General features: G+C 47.7%; 1 protein-coding gene across 1 annotated transcript in view; it reads right to left on the reverse strand.

The window, feature by feature from the left end:
- Window positions 1–14,506, reverse strand: part of LOC145413260 (uncharacterized) — an 82,916-nt gene that overhangs the window by 31,236 nt on the left and 37,174 nt on the right. Inside the window, exons 6-7 of the mRNA XM_080282989.1 lie at window positions 3,420–3,571; window positions 207–351 (exon numbers count right to left, since the gene is read on the reverse strand). Of these exons, the coding sequence (XP_080139115.1) occupies window positions 207–351; window positions 3,420–3,571 (297 nt within the window). The remainder of the gene's footprint in view (window positions 1–206; window positions 352–3,419; window positions 3,572–14,506) is intronic.

Here is a 14,506-nt window from a genome sequence, read left to right on the forward strand (position 1 = left end):
AGACATTTATTGTACCCTTTCATGGGCAGCACAGTACTTCTGGTTTTTCCATGCTGGCTAACCCTTGATAATATTACTGAGCTGATAGTCATAACAGCCAGACAGTGTTATTTGTGTTACCAATTGCCCTCTCACGGTGAGGAAAGTTCTGTTATTCTCCTTCAGCTGAGATTTAGTTGCAGGAGCTTGAGAATGTTGATACTTACAGAAGACTTTAAGCTTGACGGTATGTGTAATGGGGGTATCCGGCATTAGAGGGTTGGTGGCAGTGCAGGCCAAGGTGGTACCATCATGTTCACGACGGGCTATCGTTGTCAGGGTTGCTGTTGTTACATTACCACCGTCCTCAATCTGTTGGTGTATCATTATCATCAACAGTATAAACACTGTTGTCATCATTATGAATGTCATCTTCATCCTCCAAAAAGCCCATGCCTTACAGGAAAGAACTCATGCAACACAAGAACCTTATATATGTCAAGCCTTTCTGGGCTTGGACTCTAACTGTACAAATAATTCATTCACAGTTTTGAAGAATCTGCTAGATCCTTTCCATCTGTTCAAAGAGAAATGTAAAATGAATGAAGAAACACATGTCTTAACTTAAAAAGTATAATTGGAGAAAAACATAACTGGATGGAAAAAAAAATTTCCTAATTGGATACCACCTTGTCTGGAGTCATTCCATAAACTCAGATAAATGCTGTCACAACAGTCACACAATTTTTCTTGATTACTACTGCCCATTCAACTGTATGCCAAGCCTCAAGGTAGTCCTGGCTCAAACAAACAAAGTTGCATATTATATATCATCTGTGCTAGAGAGAGTTTGTGAGAGTGGCTATGAAACTTACTGTACCACTTAAAATGAATGTTCAGCTTTGGTCGTGGCATCCAACACTTCATTTGTGCTGATTACAAGTCGTACCATTGTTTACAACAATTAGTCAAAAGAATACATGCACTCACAGTGGAAGGAAACCTTACTAGATTTCACATAAGGGGCACTTTACTTCATCAACTGGACAAAATACGTAAGAGTATGGAAAGGATGTCTCATTTTCCTATAGCACCAGCCTCAACAAGAAAAGAAGGCACTAACAAAAACACTGGAGGGCACGAGCTACCAGACTTGGTTGTCCACATCAGTCCAGGGCTAAATGTGCTGGACAAGTGGTAGCAGTGTAGTAGATGGAAAGGATCCTGTCATCCCAGGGACTAGCTACCGATATCTAAAACTGCTATATTGAGAGATGAATGCACTTCAGTCAAAGGAAGCTGCTCCATTAATGTATTTGATAAACATAAAGGACACACAGAGCAGGAGACATCTCTGAGTAAATCTAGCAGTCTGAAAACAATACCCATATAAATAACACAATCATGACCATACTGGCCCTAAAGAATCATAGTCTGTTAGTGTATTCAGCAGTCAGCTGCAAGCAGTCTTAAGGCACATCTTGCAGAAACTTGAGCAACAGACTGACCAGAACATCTGAAACTGTAACTACAATGAGAGTCTTGGAATATACAATGAGAGTCTTGGAATAAAATATCAGCTGATTTATAATAAGAAGTCTATTCTACTGCGGCATCACATTCTGAAATGACAGATGGAGTTCAATCACATTTAAGCACTTAAATGACCTTTACTTTTCTGTCACTTTCAACACAATAAAAACCTCAGAGAATAAATGATGAAAATATCATGTGGACATTACAGATTCCTGTCTATTCAGCATAGTATAGTGGCAATAAAATATCGCCTACTGAGCATTAATACAAGTAGCAACCATGACCATACAAACTGGTTGGAATACCTGTTAAATACTAAGTCACTGTATATTCCAAGAAGAGCATATATAATAAGTAACATATACATCTCTCCACTAGCAAACACAGCTACCCAAACTCTTCCACTTACACACCACTTTAGAGACCAAAAATAAGATGTCAGTGAAAAAGCACTGTGAGTTTGTTGGGATTAAAAATGTGAGTAATATGGATGAAGTAAGGTGGTTTAGTATGAATAACTTATGAACAAGCATATACTGTAAAAGGTACCCACTCAAAAGACCTAAATAAGTGTAAGTGAATAAGCAGTGTCGCTATCAGAGAGTACAGTAAGCATGCAGGCAAAATGAACAATTTGAGGCAGCTAAGCATGAATGTGACTAAGCAAACATAAAGGCCATCCTCAAACTCCATTCACTGTCTTAGAGACTTCAATCAGTAAGAAAGGTGTGCGATAATTAGCAAAGTAAGCATGCAAGAATATGAAGAAAGCAAAGTACAGTAGAAGTCCTTTAATCCGACCACCAATAATCCAATATGCTAATGCTCCAAATTTTTTGAGGTGGCAGACAATTTTAAGTGCTGTAATATGTGCTAGGTGGGGGCACTCACCATCCACTCACTCAAAGTAATGCTGCTCTCGGGTGTCTGCCCTTTCCTCTCTTCCATCCTTCTTTCCTTCCATCCTCTTCTGTCTTTCTTTCCTTCATTCTTTCCTTGTCCTTCTGCCTACGGGTGACTTTACACTCCCTCTTCTGTCTTTCTTTCCTTCATTCTTTCCTTTTCCTTCTGCCTGTAGGTGACTCTACACTGATTGACAAGCCAAATGGTTTCCTGTACACCAGGAAACCATTAACTATGCTGGGTGGTAACCATATAGCCAAATTTTGGCACCTGGTGGTTTAGTTGGTAATTATTGCACTCTAGTCGGATTGAGCCGGTGAAGGTTTATATCCAAGGGGTGGTTGGGGTTGATTGCTCATGTAATGCCACTCAGGGATAAGTGAGGCTGGTCACTCTCATCTTAAATGTCAAGACCAACTGCCTAGCCCCGGGCTCCTACACTCCTCATGAGGCAATGTAGGATTGGATGATAGATGGATGGATGGATAAATTTAAGTGTATTGAGTGAAAATTTAGTGAATTACAGTAAGTTACTGTTGAGTGAACTGAGTGAAAACTGAGCGAATCAAGTGGATTTTTTTCCTCTGGGCTTTATCTATAGATTTATCTGGCTTGGACTCGCTCTTGGACTTGGATGTGCCTGCCTGCAACTATTCAGCTACACTTTTTATGCATTTACGATGAGTAAAACAACCCATATCATTTTAAGTGCTTATTTAATGATCATGTTCATATTTCTAATGTTTTCAAAAGTCCCTCCCAATAGTCAAAAAAAAAAAAAAAAAAAAAGTTCAAAAGACCCTCAGTCCCCTGCCATTAGGATTACAGGACTTTTACTCTCGTTCAGTAAGAGTATTTGCAAGCAAGTTTAAATGCCTCCTAAAACCCACTTACTTACTGGCTAACATATTTGAGTGAATAAGACAGGTGTGAGTGAGAAGAGAGTAAGTACTGACTTGAGTAGGGGTGCATACAAGCCTCTTAAAAACCCACTTACTCACCGCTTTGGAGACCTGAGTAAGATGAGTGTGTCCTCGCCACCAAGTGAGTCTGGCGGGAGGGTGAGAGCCAGCTGCACGACACACAAGCCTTAGCGTGGCACCAGCAGACACTCCAGACAGGGAGCCTAAGATCTGCACTTCCAATGGTGGTACTGGGGATGAAGGTAGATAAATTAGAAACAAAGGGATAGACAAATGGACAGGTGCTATTTGGGTTTATGCTGGGTAAAGGGAACATTGATGCAATATTTATTGTCTGACAGCTTCAGGAAACATATACAGGAAGGAAGAAAGAGTTTTAGGGGGCACTTTGTTTTTATTGATTTACAGAAGGGCTTTGACAGAGTTCCTAGGGAGGTGATGAAGCTGGAAATGAGAAATCTTAGGACTGACGAGTGGTTGGTTAGATTGGTCATGGCTACGCATAAAGGTGCTTGCACCCAGGTGAAAGTGAATGGGCGTTTGAGTGATGAGTTTTTCGTGAATGTTGGGATGTGTCAGGGGTCAATCTTAAACCCCTTTTGATTATAGTAGAGCTTAAAGGTACTGGACTCCCATGGAAGATGTTGCATGCTGATGACTTGGTGCTGATTGTGGAGAGTGAGGGTAGTAGAGGAAAGATATGGGAAGTGGAGAGATGAAATGGGGTTCAAGGGTTGAGAGTAAATGCTGATTAAAAAAGGTGATTATATCTAGGGTAGGTGGTGGTAATATCAAAGCAGAGGGAGTCAGACTATGCACAGTTTGACACAAGAGTGTAGGAAGCAACTCGGTTTTATGTAGTGTTTGTGATAAGTGAGTGCATAAGATATGTAGCGGTATTAGATGTAGGCAGCAAAATAATGCTGATTTTGTGTGTGCAGTACGTAAGGGAGACCATGTAGAGGCAGAGAGGTGTGAAGAGAGTCTCTTGAGTGTATGAAAGAGTTTTGTTGTTTGGGGGACATATGATATATGCTGGAGGTTGGGTTGAAGCTATTTCAATGGCAAGAGCGAGGAGTGATTGAAAGAAGCTCAAGGAGTTGCTGCTCCTCCTGATGCTGAAAGAGCTCTCCCTTTATGCTAAGGGGCCCTTGAATGCGGCATGTGTAATGAGTAGAATGGTGATTGGTAGTGAGCCTAAGCAGTAAATGAAGAGGATATTTCTTGGCTGAAATTTACAGAGATGTTAATGATGAAATGGATGTGTGGTGTGTCCTTGAATGACAGGCCTGGGGGAGGGCATAAAGGATTATGAGGAGTTGAAAGGAAGGATGGGACTTGAATGTATTAGTGCTGTGATGAGATGGGGTAGACTGAGATGGTTTGGGCATATTGAGAGGATGGAGGATGACAGTTGGTTGCAGAGGGTGAGTAGTGTGAACACTGAGGGTATAGATGCAAGAGGTAGACCAAGGTAGAAAGAAGACACATGGGATGAGGTCATGGAGTGTGACCTCAGGGATAAAGAACCAAGTAGAGGCTGCTAGAGATTGAGCACCATGGAGAGCTGCCATTAGGTGACCAAGGCTGGTGCATGTAAGCACGTTGGAGTCTTTATAAAGAAACAAATGAACAGATGCATATTAGGATGTTTTTGTTAAGGTTCTAGGTTCATCTAAATGTCAGGCCACTGGACTACAGGTAGAAGTTCTTCTATAGTCCATCACCCTATTTTCAGGGAGACAGGGAGAGAGTTGAGGGACATCCATAGAACCTTACAACAGCTGAGTTGCCCAAGCATATCAGTGTCACCACATGAACATGTCTCTCTCCTTCACCTCGTTTCATTTAGTTTCATTTTGTTTCATTTTTGAAGGCTCCAATATGCTTGCATGCATTGGCTTGGTCACCTAATGGTGGCTCTCCATGCTGCTCGATCTCTGGCAGCCTCCCTGTTCAGTCCCTTAACCCTGAGGTCACACTTAATGACCTCGTCCCAGGTCTTTTTCGGTCTACCCCTTGCAATCCCACCCCTAATACTAATGCTTCTAACTTTCTGCACCCAATTATCATCCCCCATCCTTTCTGCATGCCCAAACCACCTCAATCTACCTCTCCTCATCACAACATCAATAACTCCAGTCCCATCCTACCCCTCAATTCTTCCATCGTAAACCTAGTCCCCCCAGGCCTCACACACGCATTGCACATCCACCTAATCATTGTCAATTCTGTACATTTGGGGCTGCGAATATTCTCTTCCTTTGCCCAGGTCTCATTACCATACAGCATTACAATTTTAACACATGCTGCATGCAAAGATCCATTAACAAGGAGGGAGAGACCTTTCAATGTCAAGAGAGGCAACAGCTCCCTGAACATCTTCCAACCACTTCCCACTCCAGCCACTGAGCTAGCTCCAGCCCCACCTCCAGCACATAACATGTCTCCCAAATAACAAAACTCTACCACACACTCAAGAGACTCACCAGCAAGTTCAGTCCTTTCACACACGACAATCTCCACCTGCTCTCCCCTACACACTACACACATAAAATCAGCATTGTCTCACAGTCTACCTTTAATATCACTACATCTCATATGCACCCACTTATCACAAACACTGCATAAGATGGAATTAAAGTACTTCCCACACCCTTGTGGCAAACTGCACATGGCCACTCTCCCTCTTCCTTGACAGTACCTCCACCAGCCCTAGATACCATCATTTTTGCTTTATCTGCACTTACTCTTAAGCCCTTGTGCCTCATACCATCCCTCCACTTCCTAAATCCTTCCTCCATCTCCCTTTCATTCTCTCCAATCAACACCAAATCATCATACAACATCTCCCAAGGGAGTCCATTTCTGGAGTCACATGAGAGGGCTTCAAGTACCATGAAAAACAACAGGGGGATCAAAACTGACCCCTGGTGCACACCAACATTCACAGAAAACTCATCACTCAAATCTCCATTCATCCTTACCTGGGTGCGAGCACCCATATACATGGCCATAACCACCCTAACCATCCACTCTTCCATCCCAAGCTTTCTCATTGCTCACTTCACCACTTCTCTAGGGGCTTTGTCAAAGGCCTTCTCTAAATCAACAAAAACAAAGTACAGCTCCCTTTTCTTTCCTATATACTGTGTTTTTCCTGAAGCTATCGAACAATGAATATGGCGTCAGTGGTCCCTCTGCCTGGCATATATATATATATGAGAGAAAGAGAAACAGAGAGAGAGAGTGTATGTGTGTGTGTTAAAAGAATCTGGGGAAAAATGAGATAAATTTACACTAGTAGCATGAGAGTGATAAAATATGATAACATTATGAGGATGAGACACAAAATATCACATCAGAAAATTCGTGAAATTCTTAGTCACATAAATTTCCACAGAATGACCAAGCAGCACATAAACAATGAAATATCAGACGACCAACGGCATGAAGTTCTCTAAGAAGATTCTGTTTTTTCCTGGAGGAATTAAAATTCTAGCAAAAACCATGATCTTAGTTTCCCCACAGCAATAAATACAGCCTCCAGGACTTAAATGCTGAAACTTCTGAGAGTACAAAACAAAACTCTAATAACTGTCACCAACCAAAGATACCCATACACCAGGAACATCTGTAACTGTAGTCCTTCCAAAAAGAAAGACAGTTACAGGTGATGGGCTTAGTTAAGGGAATATGGACTGGTCTGGAAGGGTATGAGTCTTAGTTCAATGTATTTAAAGTGGAATGGGATATAGCTGTAGGGGTAGTGAACTAATGGAAAGGAGGTGGGGGAAGATGGCTGTGGGTTTGAATTATACCTCATTTGCTTTAAACAGGCATAAATTTGCCCTCATTTCATCATGGATGTTGAACCATTACTAAAGACTGACACTGGAATATGATGTTAATTAGGATGAGATATATGAGATGGATGTAAAGACATAACACTGTCTTTTTTTCCCACTGAGCTATGTGAAATAAACTGCAAAAGGACAAAAATCTCCACTTATTTAAAATGAGCACACTATAGTTGCTTGGGAAGTGATGGTATGGGTGTCAGGGTGAGGTGCTATGGAAGTGAAACTATAGATGTCTGGGGTGCTATGGAAGTGAAAGTATGGGTGTCTGACTGAGGTGCTATGGAAGTGACGGTATGGGTGTCAGGGAGAGGTGCTATGGAAGTGAAAGTATGGGTGTCTGAATGAAGTGATATGGAAGTGAAGATATGAGTGTCTGAGTGAGGAGCTATGGAAGTGAAAGTATGGGTGTCTGAGTGAGGTGCTACAGAAGTGAAAGTATGGGTGTCTGAGTGAGGTGCTAAGGAAGTGAAAGTATGGGTGTCTGAGTGAGGTGCTATGGAAGTGAAAGTATTGGTGTCTGGGTAAGATGCAATGAAAGTAAGGATATGTGTCAGGTTGAGGTGCTATGGAAGTGAGGGTATGGGTGTCACAGTGAGCTCCTATGGAAATGAAAAGTATGGCTGACAAGGTGAGGTGCTATTAAAGTGAAGGTAAGGGTGTCAGGGTGAGATGGAATGGAAGTGAAGGTATGGGTGTCGGGGTGAAGTGCTATGGAAGCAGGGTGAGCTGCTGCAGATACAGGGAAAGCAACAGGGGAAATGGTTGGCTGGTAAAACACAGGAAGAGGGAACACAAGCAGAATGAACTACAACACACATCATAGCAGGATGGTAAAAGCTTTCTCACAGTACCATGACTGAAATACCCGTGCTGCAAGGCGAGCCGGCCACCACCACCCCAGAAGGAGAGTACAGGGGAGTGATACCCATCCCACTAGGAGATGACAGGGAGGCTGGCTCACCTGTCACAGCTTCCGGACTAAAGCGTCTTATATCCCTCGCGCCCCGACGCCCCTCTTCCCTGCAGCCAGACCACCTGGCAGTATGCAGGAAAAGGACACTACACTGTGGCAGAGGGAACGCTCGCCAGAATCGGGGTGGGACTTGCAAAGGCAAGCTCCCAAGCAGACCCTCAGAGGCTGAGTACCCTGGATTGGCCTCCTATTTAATAAAGAACTCAAGAGGAGCCTCAAGGACTGCTATCCCCCACCAGGAGCAGCGGATGCACCATCGCGGTCCATTAGAGCTGTCTCCGGGACAGGAGTCCCATAACCAAATGAGCAGCCTCCGTCGGAGCTGTGGCAATAGCCAGGCATATACATCGGGTGCCTTCTCCCTGTCTACAGACCAAGGGCCGGAGAGCAGCCTCTGTTGGAGTTGTGGCGAGAGCCGGGCATATCCATCAGGTGCCTTCTCCCCACCTTCGGGACAACGGCCGGAAAGCAGCCTCCGTCAGAGCTGTGGCCATAGCTGGGCATATCCATTGGGCGCCCTCTCCCTGTTGTCAGAACAACGGCCAGAGTGTAGCCTCAGTCGGAGCTGTGGCAATAGCTGGGCATATCCATTGGGTGCCTTCTCCCCACCATCAGGGCCTGTGGAATCCAGAGAGTCGGTCCCCGACTGCTCTCCCTCAGTCCATCTCCAGGCTCTGGTAGAAGCAGGCACCTCCCACCCTGACCACTCCTCCGGTGGCGAAGTAAGGTGTCCCTCTGTCCATCCCCCTCCACCAGAGGACAACTCCTGTCTCTTTTCAGGGACCCCACCAGAGGCCGGAGCAGAGGTGACGTCCCCGAGAGTCGGTGTCCTGTCCCTGCAGCCCCCGGTGTTGTCAGACTCCTCCAGGGCGAGAGGCCACAACTCACCCCTGACAGCCTCCTCATGACAGCGAGACCGCGGCCCCGCTCGGACAGCTGCCCCAGCAGGACGCCCCAGCAGCTCGCCCCGGGCACCACCCTCTCCACACCTGACCCCAGCCCTGGGCCTCCCCGGGTCCTCCCCCAGGACCCTGACTACGACGAAGGGCCGGTGCCAAGCAGTGCGGCTCCTGGGCCTCTTCGGCCCTAGCCCTGAGAGCCCGTCCTCCTGCTGGGCCGCCGCGGCTAGGGAGCTGCCCCGTATACCACCCACTTACTCCTCGAGGACTTGTGGCGACCCTGTAGAACACCTGCCCCTATACTACTCACCGGGAGCCCTGCCTTCCACGCCGGGCCAACACCTGAAGCTCCCGGAATAGGTCTTCCTGTCCCATGGGCCTATCCTCCACTCCACCAGAACTGTGAGTAGTAGATTCCTGTTGGTGTCCTTCCTGAATCCCTCCCCAGTGACTTGGCCCTCATGAAGGTCCTCCCCCTGTCCCCGAGCCTTAGTGATACTCTCTCTCAACCCTCCCCAGTGTGATTCGCCCTAGTGAACCCTACTGCTCGCGCAGAGTGCCCGATGCCCATATACAGGACAGTTTCCCTACAGTGACCACCCTCTCCAGTGTTACTCGCTTCCTCATGGAACCACAATCCCCAGTGTGACCTTCCCCAGTGTCCGCATCCCTCCTCTGTCCCGCTCTCCCCAGTGTACTCACTCTCCCCATACCTTCCCCCCCTCCCCTCCCATAGCGGTCAGTGCAAGGCAGTGTGTATTTCCGTCCCTTGTATCGCGGGTGTAGAAAGAGGTTAGCTAGGACACTATCCAGGCCATTCGGATGCATTATATTATCCAGGAACTCATGCCTGTCACGCAGACACCTAGCGCTAGACCCAGGCTATATAATAATTTCGGACAGTACACACCTGTCATACCTAGCGCCCGACATTATATGGTCTCTCCCCCATAAAGTGTGTAAGAACTAAGACTACTTAGGGCCTCGTAACTGTCACGCAGATACATTGTATTAGTTAGGATCTCATACCTGTGACGCGGATACTTAGAGCTAAGGACCGGAGATATACTGTCCTACGCATCAGAGCAACGATATACTGCGCATTGTCTAACATCTTTGTGCCGCCTTTCTTGTAACACTGCATACCAGGGAGGTGTAATACCGTGTAAAGGGTAAGACTTGCTGAACTAGGTAGAGGCTAGAGAGGGAATATGTCTGATGATAAGCAAGAAGTGGAAGGAGAATATAAGAGAGTATGGAACAGTGGGTGCAAGGATTGTATGGGTGAGGATGAAAGTAGGTATACAAGCGTGGGCGATTGTATGTGTGTATGCTCCGACAGAGGACCGAGTGGCAAGAGTGAAAGATGAGTTTTGGGCGAAAGTAGAAGCATGTATGGACAAACCTGAGAGGAGCGAGAGAGTGTTTTTGATTGGAGACATGAATGGCAAAGTTGGGAATGTACGAGTGGATGGAGTGGTTGGTCAGTGGGGTGTGCCAGCTGAAGTAGATGGGAATGGTAGTGCTTTGGTGGACATCTGTGCTGGTAAGGGGTTGGCACCTACTTTCGCCATAAGATGATCCACCAGTATACATGGAGAGTAATGAAGAGGATGGATGGTGAGCTTGTTGAACGAAAGGCAATGATAGACTATGTGTGTGTGTGGATGAGCGAATGAGAAGACAAATGTTGGATGCAAGAGTGTGGAGAGGGTGGGGGAATGGAGTCTCTGACCATCACTTACTGATGGCCAAGGTAAAGCTGCAAAGAAAATGGTTGAGGAGACGAAGGGGAAGATAGGAGGAAATGGCTCCTCTGACAAGAGTGGAGAAATTGCAAGAGAGTGAGAAAATGGCAGAGTATAAGAGCATAGTGGAAGAAAGACTGGGAAGGTATGAGTTAGAGCAGATGGAAGGGGTGGAAGATGTAACATTTTCACGGAAGAGATAGGCGCTGTGTATGAGGTGGTTTGTGGAGTGAGGAGGAGATGCAAGGGTGTGCAAGGGACAGCATGGTGGAATGATGAGGTGAAACGAGCTATGGAACAAAAGAAGAAGGCATATAGTGAATGGTTAGCGAGCAGAGGTAGGGGAGAAGATGAGAGAGAGAAGAGAGAGGTATATGTAAGCAGGAGAAGGGAGGTGAAGAGAATGGTGAAGGAGAGTAAGAAGAAAGTGGATGAAGAGTTTGGGAGGAATCTGAGTGTGAAATGGAGGGAGAGTAAGAAACTGTTTTGGAAGGAGGTAAAGAAAGTAAGGCAGTGTGAAAGGGGAAATAGTAGGGGAGTGAAAGATATGAATAATAGATTGTTGGTGGAGAAGAGAGAGAAATTGAGGAGATGGAAGGAGCATTTTGAGGATTTGTTGAATGTAGAAAGTGAGAGCAGTGCGAGTATAAGTGGTTGGGGAATGGCTGGGAGAAGAAGAGATGAGAGGAGGGAGGAAGAGATCAGCAGGGTGGAAGTAGTGGAAGCAATGAAGAAGATCAAGTTGGGAAAGGCCTCAGGAACTGACGGAGTGTGTGGTGAAATGCTGAGGTATGGGGGTGAGATTGTTGTGGAGTGGATATGGAAGTTGTGTAGATTGGCTTGGGAAGAGGGAAGGGTTCCAGAGGACTGGAAATCAGGTATAATTGTTCCTTTATACAAAGGAAATGGGGAGAGAGAAGTATGTGGTAACCATAGGGGTATTTGCCTTCTTAGTGTGACTGGAAAAATATATCGTAGAATACTCATTGATAGGGTTAGGCATATGACAGAGGAGCTAGTTGGAGAAGAACAAAGGGGATTTAGGAGGGGAAAAGGATGTGTAGATCAGATATTTGTTCTAAGATGTTTAGTGGAGAAGTATCTAGAGAAGGGAAAGAGTGTGTATGTTGCCTTCATGGACTTGGAGAAAGCTTATGACAGAATAGATAGGCAAGGTATGTGAAAGGTATTAAGAATATATGGAGCAGAGGGGAAATTGTTGAGTGCTGTGAAAAGTATGTACGAAGGAGCTAGGGCTATGGTGAGAGTGGATGGTGAGCTGAGTGAGTTCTTTGATCTCAGTGTAGGACTGAAACAGGGTTGTGTGATGTCTCCATGGCTGTTTAATATATACATGGATGGGGTTGTAAAGGAGGTGCAAGGCAGGGCAGTGGATGTGGGGGTGGTTCTAATGAATGAGGGTGAGATTTGGAAGATTCCGGTGTTGCTGTTTGCTGATGATACAGTATTGTTGCATGAAGTTGAATGGGAGTTGCAAGGTTTGGTGAATGAATTTGGGACAGTGTGTAGGAGGAGGAAGCTGAAAGTTAATGTAAACAAAAGTAAAGTTATGGTGTTTGAAAGGAATGAAGTCACAGAATGTACAGTGAGGTTGGATGGTGAGTGAAATACCCGCCACCGCCAGGCCACTCACCCCGCCACCCCCCATCCCACCACCGAGCCACCACCACACCACCACCCCAGGAGGACACCACAGCGGGGTTAGTGACCCAGGACAAGAGGGTCACCAGGACACCTATTCCCAGAGCCCCTCTTCCCCGCAACCGTCACAACACCAGGTGAGCGGCAAAAGGCAATGACCCTGCCGGCGGGGCAACCCTCGGCAGGCTCAGGGTGGGGCTGATCCAGAGTCAGTCTCAGGCAACACCGCGGTACAGCCACTGTACGTACCGGGGAAGGAGCGGCCACCGTACGCCCTTCAGTTGTTTCCCCCTGTGACACCGCCATCACGGCCACTGTACATGAAGGGGGAGGGAGCGGCCACCATACGCCCCTCAGTCACAGCCACCTCTGGGGATGGCCTCGGCGCGTTGGTTATTGAACGCGCCCCGACTGGCAGAGAGAGGAATAGTGGAACCGCGTTCACGGCCACCATACGTGATGGGGAGGTAGCGGCCACCGTACGCCCCTCATCCGCTATTACCTCCTACGGGATTAACGCCTCAGTTACTTCCCGAAGGGCAGGCAGGCCCACGGCTACGGCCTTAGTGCATGCAAAGGTAAGCAGACCCTCGGCTACAACCTCAGCACGTACCGGGGAGGACGCTGCCTCTGTGCACCCCTCTCCTGCCTTTCCCTCCTGTGGGGGCAACACCGCGTTCATGGCCACCGTACGTGACGGGGAAGGAGCGGCCACCGTACACCCTTCAGTTGCTTCCCAGCAGGTGGGCAGGCACACGGCTACGGCCTTAGTGCGTGACAGGGTATGCAGACCCTCGGCCACGGCCTCAGCATGCACCGGAGAGGGCGCTGCCCCTGTGCACCCCTCTCCTGCCTCTTCCTCCTTCGGGAGCAGCACCGCGTTCATGGCCACCGTACATGACGGGGAAGGAGCAGCCACCATATGCCCTTCAGCTGCGAGCCCTAGGAGTCACGGAACTGCGTTCACGGCCACCGTATGTGACGGGGAGGGCGTGGCCACTGTACACCCCTCATTCGTGACTCCGAAGGCTCTTCTGGAGCAGGAGGTCCCTTGCGCGGCCGACCCCTTTCCTCTCGGCTGCGTGGGACGCCCTTTGTCTCCCCACCGGAGCGATTCCCCAGAGGTGCTGGCGGAGTGGTGGCGTGGCCCAGTCCAAACCCTACCACTTACCCCTGGGAGGTCCTTGTCCCTGACGGACACCCGACGGAGGCGACGCCGCAGTCCAAACCTGACAGCGCTCCTTCCTGCAGGCAGCCGCAGCCTCCGGACTCCCAGGTCTGGCCAGCAGCCCCCAGGCCCAGACCACCCAGGCTCTCTCTCTCTCTCCTAGGAGCCAGAGGTGCCAGGCCTGCCTCCTACAGCTGTTTGGCCCCAGTCCCGAAGGCCACCCCACAGGTTGAGGCCCCCAGACCAGAGGGCCTCCCTGCACCCCATCGACACGGCCCCAGTATGAGGGCCGCCTCTCAGGTTGAGGCCCCCAGAGTGAAGGGCCTCCCTGCACCCCGACGACGACTACCACCCGGGCAGTGATGCCCCCATGGACAGTGCACTGCCCCCTTCAGGAGGGCTCCCCGTAGGGCCTCTCTCTCGCGCCCAGGACGCGCAGCAAAGTGATACCCAAAGGAAATACGGGTACATAGTGACACTGATACAGAGAACAATCACCACAGTAATGTATAGTGAGAGAGAATAAAGTACGGCCCGAATGATAAGTGAATAACTATAGACCCATTCAGTGTACAGTGACCCGATACCTGGCAGAACAGAAAAACCCGTATACAGGAGGGCGTAAAGAAAACGTGGGTTAGAGCAGGTGCGTGTGGGGTTCATTAGAAACCTGTGATTCAGTGCTACTGGGACTAAGTAACTCCCGCGAGTGACACGACCTGCATTCTACCCACTTATGGTACTATTCGCTTCCCCCATTCCTGATCCCGTCCTCCCACAGTGAAACAGACTCAGTGAATTAAACGCCACCTCTGCCAAACTGTATTATTCGGGTACTATAATATCCATACT

This window comes from Coenobita brevimanus, chromosome 95 (genome assembly GCF_032717465.1).
Source record: "Coenobita brevimanus isolate Jiangsu-jjx chromosome 95, ASM3271746v2, whole genome shotgun sequence".
NCBI lineage: Eukaryota > Metazoa > Arthropoda > Malacostraca > Decapoda > Coenobitidae > Coenobita > Coenobita brevimanus.